This window comes from Vigna umbellata, chromosome 4 (assembly GCF_029865625.1).
Source record: "Vigna umbellata cultivar VRB3 chromosome 4, Vumbellata_1.0, whole genome shotgun sequence".
Lineage (NCBI taxonomy): Eukaryota > Viridiplantae > Streptophyta > Magnoliopsida > Fabales > Fabaceae > Vigna > Vigna umbellata.
The window spans coordinates 60,024,127-60,032,121 of NC_142168.1; the positions used below are offsets into that span (position 1 = coordinate 60,024,127).

General features: G+C 31.0%; 1 protein-coding gene across 1 annotated transcript; it reads right to left on the reverse strand.

The window, feature by feature from the left end:
* Positions 1-2,852: 2,852 nt before the first annotated feature.
* LOC124831196 (protein SGT1 homolog B-like) lies at positions 2,853-7,560 on the reverse strand. Its single transcript, XM_088113934.1, has 10 exons — positions 7,266-7,560; positions 6,880-6,949; positions 5,894-6,018; positions 5,569-5,695; positions 4,634-4,730; positions 4,447-4,512; positions 4,023-4,161; positions 3,539-3,621; positions 3,365-3,469; positions 2,853-3,178 (listed from the first exon to the last, which is right to left on the reverse strand). Exons 1-10 carry the CDS (start codon positions 7,423-7,425, stop codon positions 3,071-3,073), a joined length of 1,080 nt encoding a protein of 359 aa, XP_087970060.1. The 5' UTR covers positions 7,426-7,560; the 3' UTR covers positions 2,853-3,070.
* Positions 7,561-7,995: the final 435 nt, after the last annotated feature.

Here is a 7,995-nt window from a genome sequence, read left to right on the forward strand (position 1 = left end):
TGTCTCAGTTCTTGATCAAACCGAGACAATATCATTCATTGTCTCGATTAGATCCAGAACTGAGGCAATAGACCCTCTTTTGTCTCGGTTTTTACCAAAATCGCTATCTAAAATATGTTTTTTTTTAAATTGACGTTTCTGTAAACATTTCATATCACTTAAACCATATCACACAATCCCAGAAACAAGAAACAAACCTACACATAAAAGCAAGTATCAACAACCCAGAAATACAGTCCAACATATAACTATTTAATGTGATTTTTGGTTTTCATAACTATGGTTATTATTTTTGAACGAAATTTTTTTTGAGCACAATTTTAAACTCCTATTTTAGGAGAAAAATCCTAGGAGCCTTTAATCTGAAGTTTAAAAATTAGTTTGATTGCAAATCTTAAAATGACCATAATTTTCACTCTGGTTGTCCGATTTGTTATATTATATATGAATTTGGGGTACAAAAAATTTATGATATTGTGGTGACTCGCGCAACTAGCTAGTAGTCCTTCCAGATTGAACAAAAACGTTGTTTTCTATTTTATCGAGAATTGTTTTTTTTAACTTTGAAAAATATTTAAGCATATCCGAGTTTGGAGTATACCAATGTTCTGATGTGTATGATGTATGAAGAACAAACAACTAATCGAAAACATGAAAAATCTAAAACGAAACTAACCTTCAAAGTGAATTTAGGGTGAAAATGAAACGAAATGAACATCCCAAAGCGTCTATTAGAAGAGCACATGTCCACAAAATCAATTAGTCAAAACAAAAGAAAATCATACTTAAGCACTTAATCAACGTAGAATGAAAGAAACAATACAAAAAAAGTTGAAGATGATGGTCGCGAAAATGGAAGACGGGAGAGCAGTGGCAGAGTTTCACACACAGAAAATGACTTCTGTCTGAAAATGGATCTGTTTGTGAAATTTAACGTTAAATACATATTATTACCTTGGTTCTATAAAAAATCGCTACCTAAAACCTCTCAAAAAAATAAAATAAAAATCAGTTATTTTATGCCTCAATTCTACAATGAACCGGGGCATAAGTACTCTATGGCATCGGTTCTCTAAACAATTGAGGTTATAGACTCTTTTAGGCTTCCGTTCTTTTTTAACCAAGACATATACGTTTGCGATAATAACAAAAATGTTATCACGTCATTTTATGCTTCGATTGCAACAAAAGCGATATTAAATGCACGAGTTAAAATCCATATTTTACTAGTGTTATATATTAATTTTATTTTTAATTGACTTGAAATCTTCTACAAAATTTATCCTAAAAATATATATTTGGGTTTTGTCTAACATCCTCATGTTGAACCTTGTAAGAGATATTTGGGAACAATTGTTACGTTCAACTAAAAGACGACTACAATGTTTAAATATCTAAAATAAAACATTAAAAGTTAGAACGTAATTGTGTGTCAAAAACCTATGCCCAAAACTTTAAAAATAGAATGCTCCAATTTTATATACACTAAATATTTTTGCAAACTTGAAAAAAAACTATTACACAAACATTAGTACAACTTCATGCATTCGATTATGTTACTTTTTATTGTCCAAATCAAATCCAACTTATCTCGTCCAATTTTTTAGTATTTTTTTCAAATAGAGATAGCAAATGAATTCCTTTTAGTGATTTTTATGAGTTTTGTTCAAATTCATCTTACTTTTTATTGGAAATCCTCACATTAACTAAAAATTTATATTAAATATTATTTTATTTTAATTTTGTAATTTATTTATAAGACAAACAATAATTTTTACTCTTTTCTATAATTATTTAACATATATTTAATTATTATTTGATATACATATAATTATATTTTTTTCTACATATTTAACATAAAAAAAACTTTGATATTAAATATTTGATAATATTATATATTTTTTAATATGATTTTTTTTTATAAGAAAACTATTTAACCAATATTTAGAACTGTAAAAGTATGAGTACGGCATCTCTAATTCCAAAACTAATTATTTTAGATGCTACATATTTATTAAAAATATTAACTATTACATTTGTGGACAAAAATAAACTTATTTATTTTAAGTTCTTCGAAAATTGTACTGCTTTAGCATGTATAATTAAAGATATAACTTATGAAACAATTATAGTTTTGGAATGGAGGAAATACTAAAATTTTAATAAAAACAAAATTTCTCAAATTTCAGGCCATGTCCAAACATAGTTTTAGAAACATTTAAAGAAATTCTTTATGATATGTTATAATGCTAAAATATATTTACATCTATTAAAAGATTGTTTTTATTTTTAAATTTGCATAAGTACTCGTTTGAAACAAAGTAGTCAATTAATGAAGAGAAGTTCAAATAAAAAGAACAAAATAGGAAAAGAGCATGCTGGTCAAACAAATAATACATTACGTGTTAGTTAATTTTCTAATACTTTATCATTTCTTCCATCAAAGTAGTAAGTAGATACTACAAAAGTCTTTCATTTGTACAACATAAAAGTGGCATTTTTAAGAAACTTATATATTCACTTACCCAAAGAAGTTATATAAAAGGCCATCCTTTCATCAAGAAACTAGACGTTATATGAGACGAATCTTTAGCTTACTTTATTTAAACTTTTCTTATAATTATGCTATAACTTTGTCATCTTCACTCTTTATTGAATACTTGGACAAACAATTTTGGGTATAAAATTGTTGTCAAACACTTCTATGGTAGAAGGGGTTGGAAATAGATATGATATATGATAAACCAGTATAAAAAACTGTGGACTGTCATTTGTTTCCTTCAACAATTATGGTCCATCTTCCACTAAAATTGGTTCAGCTGTATTAATATAAAGAATGACTCAAGGGAAGATAAACCAGAAAGTTGCATTATATTAACCAAATAGGAACAGCCTTGTCCTCAACCAACAACCATGAATTCAGGTCCAAGCGAAGACGGACAAACCTTATGAAAAAAAAAAAAATTCGAATAAAATAAGATCTCTAGTTCAGCAGTTAACTAACCAACAGAAAGCATTAAAAGCATAATCCCACACCAAATTATATATAAACATTGATTCAGAAAGTATCTTAATATTCCCATTTTTTCAACTCCATGCCATCAGGAGGACTTCCCTCCACCTTCTTTGATCCCACTTCTTTCCAGTTTGTAGACAGCACAGTTCCATTAGACTCCACCTATATAACAAAATTGAAGAGAGGTAAGGTGCAATGAATACACCAGCATGCACTGAACACAATTTGCTGCCATTCTCTAAATAATAGTTGTGATTGTGATTTACTAGACACGCCCTGAATAAAGAGGATTTAAAAGTTTGGCCTATGTAATGAGCAGAATTGATAGATGAAGAATGTAAAACTCACAAATGACTTTTTCATTGCTCTTCTGGTATCCTCATCTGCATCTTGGTATATTTCCCGGAAAAATTTGTTCAATGCAGCATCCCCGTCGAGCTTTTCATCTTTCTCCTGAAATGAAGAATGTTAGGAGCAAGATTTGCACTCACTAAAATACAAACAGTTAACACATTTACAAACCTCTTTCTTGACTTGAGCTTCGATCTTGTCCCAATCTCTGGTTTGTTTTGAGGACGGGTAAGAAGGTCTATGACTTGCAGTAACTGCAAAATTCACGAAAAGGGATAAAGCATTTTAGCATGAAAAACTGGACCTTGCCATGCACCTTTAGTAAAACGGTTTATGTTCCTGCTAAGATAAAATCTCCACCCTTTTTCAGTGACTTCTAGTTTTACATTTTCGTTCTTTAATTCATTAAATTCCCAACTTTTCCTCTCCTTAACTAGTGCAATTTCTAATCTATCCCTTCCTTAAAAACAGTACACCTTCCCACCCTTCACTTGCACTAATTATAGTCCCATGTTTATGGTCTCTACACATCCATCACATTTGCATAGGACCCATTATACCAAAGTCACCACATGAAGAAAAAGGAAACCATTATACCAAAGTCACCAAACAAGAGAGGAAGGAAACTCCAAAATCCAAATAAGTATCAAGTTACCTGAAGAGGCATTAACCATCTGTGGAACTACAACGTTTTTGGTGAATTCAAGAGATGACCAATGAATAGGTTCCGCTTTCTCAAGGCGAATTTCAATTTTGGTTGACAATACATCATACCGGCAATTGGAGGGTACAATCTGATAGAGGAAAACCAAAGTTCAACACAGTATACACAATACAAAATAACAAAAAGCACTAATAATATAAACCATACAAAGGAGTTTAAATGCAACTATGGAAATAAAGGTGCTTGAGACCAGCCAAAAAAAAAAAATAGGACGAGATAACCAAAGCTTAAACTATCTTCAGTATCAACCACACTAGGAAAAAACCAAAACTACACTATGCACGTATAAAAGACTGTAAGATACATTTTCCCAGTGATCCAATCTTTTATGCTGACAAACAGGTCTTGTCCATACCTTTCCAAATAAGCGAGTTTGAAAAACATATGCATCTTCCCCTGGGACATTAATACTAACACTTAGCTACAAAAGAAAAAAACAAGGAGGGACTAAGATTAGAATGTGATTCACCAAAATTAATACAAGTGCACCAAAGGCTAGATAAAAAAAGCATTTAATAAATATTGTATGATGTGAACCATACTATTTGTTCGCCAAATTCAACAGTTATGCTTTCCTTGGGGATTTTCTTTGCAAATATGGTTACAACCACCTGATCAGGTTTCTGGTAGAATTCATGCCTGCATAAATTTTGTTTTCAAAGAGTCAAAGCCTGAGAAATTTAATTTAGTTCCTTCCTTTAATAGAAATTTTCCAGTTCACATAGTAGAACATTATCACAAGCAAACAATACAACGTTAAGCATTGCAGACTTGCTTGCAAGTTCTCCCTATCAGATACTAAATTAAAAATTGTTAAAAAAATTAAAAACTATGGGAATATCCTCTCTATAAGTTAATTGATAGATATCAAATGATTCATGATATTTAATTGAACAATGTAAACTTTTCGGATCGTTGGTTAATGGCTCTATAATCCACCATGACCAAGCAGTTTAGACTTTGATCCTTATCTCTACTATTCTAACATAAAGCTAAATTTGTGCACATGGAGGATGGAACAGTGGCCAGTGTAGCGCCATACTTCAAGCCCAAAGGTCTCTTGAATGAAGATATGTGCCAAGACATTAAATATAAAAAAATAAAATAAAATCATTCATTTTGACTTTACCCAAATCTTTAACTTTTGGGATGATTAGTTCAAACACAGCATCAAAGTCCATAATAAAGTGGTATAAAATTAGATATTTTCTCCCCCATTCTTTAATGAAAAGATAAATTTCAGCAAAAAACTCTGAGCTTATTCATTGTTCATCTAAAGCCAAAAAATGGAAAATGATAGACAGAACCATTCATAAACTTCATCTAATAGATTAAGCATTTGGGAGTGTTACTTTTTAAGACAAAAATAACAAATACAAAACATAATCACAATAACTAAAACAGCTGAAGCACTGTTAATATATACACAAATAGTCCTAGTGAATATGCATAACCATAAAGTAAAAGCATGTTTGACCTATATTTAGGTTTATTCACAGCAACTGGTGGCTTCTCTGGAAGATCATCCTGTTGTTCAACATCTTTTGGGTTATCATCCTGCGCTATGGTCTTTTCCTGTATAGGTATGGTGGTATAAGATTCTTCTGTTCAACACATGTCCATCAAGTTCAAGTCAGTTTCCTAGCCAAAAATGGCATCAATCCACATTTTCACTTCCAACAGTCAAGAAACAGTCATCAGTCAGACATAAAACAAAATCTAAAACATGAAAAGTACACCTCAAAGACAAATAAGTTTAATTAAATAAAAAGGATTTTACCATTAGAAAGAACAAAGTTCACCTGCAATGAGCTTATCACACTCTTTGATTAAATTAACAAATCTTGGGTTGTCTGGAGACAATGAAGCACCAGTCTCCAGAGCAGCCTTGGCCGTCTGATACTCCTCAAGCTTCAAGCATGCAGTACTGCAATTGAAACAATAAATTTAAATGTCAAAACATAAAATAGGATGTGATCTGCTGATGCACAGAATGAAATTTCAATCAACTTTACCCTCAGATATCCTCATTAACCATCATGTAAATCACGTAAAATACGGTCATATTTAAATTTAAATAAATTATATATTCAAGCATAATAATCTCTTCATTAGTCAATAAAAAATTCACATTAATGGTTTAAATATAAGGCCATGTTTCAATAAGAAGACAATTATATAATATGCATGCTAGTATCAGATATATGTACATTGTGTATACATTGCCAATTTTGAAGTGGTTATGCATACAGATATTGTGCCACCTTATATCATTGTGTCTCCTCAACTGAATCTCCACCTTTCACTCTTATATGCCCATTTAGCATTGTTTCCTATTGTTATCCTCATAAATAGGGATCTATCATTTAGTCTAATAGAACACCAACATTTGATTAAATAGTCATTCTCTATTTAAGAGGTTGCTTTTGACAACACTTACCAAAAGTAACAATATTTCTGGATACTATATATTAAAAAAAGTTTGATTACTCATTTGGCTGAGTTCAATGTTTTGAAATTTAGTCCTGCACCTAAGAACTACTTATTTTAGTACTACCAGATACACCGTTAACTCTCTCAGTCCTTACACACACACACACTTATTAATCTATTTCAGTTCCTACAATTTTGGCCAACAGAGACTAAAAAGAATAAAAGGTGCATATTTGTAGGAACTAAAACAAATGGTTTCTAACTGCAGGGACTAACAAATAGAATACAGGTATAAGAACAAATGAATAATCAAACCTTTTGAAAAAATTTAAAGACAAGGTGGCGTTGTACTTACCCTTTCCGTAGATATGCTTTTGGAAGAGAAGGATTCAATTCAATTGCTTTGTTAGCATCAGCAACAGCCTCTGCCCAAAAGAGGAAAAGCAAATCAAAATTCTAACTTAGTAAAACATTACAACCACATGTCTGCAGGGTGCAGACAACCATGAACACAATCTCAAGTAAAGACTATATGAAGATTTGTCAATTTTTTTTTTATGAAAAAACAACACCAACAAAACAGACATTAGTCGATAAAAACAATTCCATCTTGGTCAAACTCCCAACTCCTCCCACATGACCCAATTGAACACAGGAGTAATAAAAGCTCAATGATTCACACAGAATAGACAAAAGGGTAATAGAAAAACAAACTTTTGAAGGGAGGAAGTGAGAGTGTACCAGTTAAGTTGTTCAATTTGATGTTGCCTTGAGCGCGGTCGGCATAGAGTTCAGCTTTGTTGGGTTCGAGGTTAATTGCCTGAGATAGAAGGTCCACTGCGAGTTCGAAGTGGTCTTCGACAAAGGCTTCTTTGGCTCTCGCTTCAAGATCGGAAGCCATGGGAGCAAGGAAGAGAGGAAAAAGAAGGTTTGAAGGAAGAAGAGAAAGAAAATTCTAGAGATGGAGTGTGTGATTTGGAATTCGAAGAGAAAGAAGAAGGAATAGGAACGATGGATTGACCTGAGAGAGAGATGTGAGATGGGTATGGTATTATAGAGAGAGTGGAAGAGGCAAACTGCAAGGGGGGAATGAGAAGACTTTCACAAGTCTTCCCAAAAAGAATTATATTGTTATAAGTTATAATAATTATAATAATTTAAATAGTAATCATTATATTAGTAATTATTACTCTTGATAATTAGCAATTGATAATTACTTTTTCTTTGAAACATAAAATAACAAAGAAACATTATGTGTGTGCAGTTATTTAAAATTTGGATCAATAAAATTACAATATACAAAGTTATAATTTTATTATTAAGTTTACATGTCTCACCTTATAAAATATAACTAGAATAATATTTATTATTAGTTATTAGTTAAACTAATGTATTTACTTTTTTATGATAATAAAAAATAATAAAATTATTATTATAATTATAAAATTTAAATATAAATAATTTTTATAAT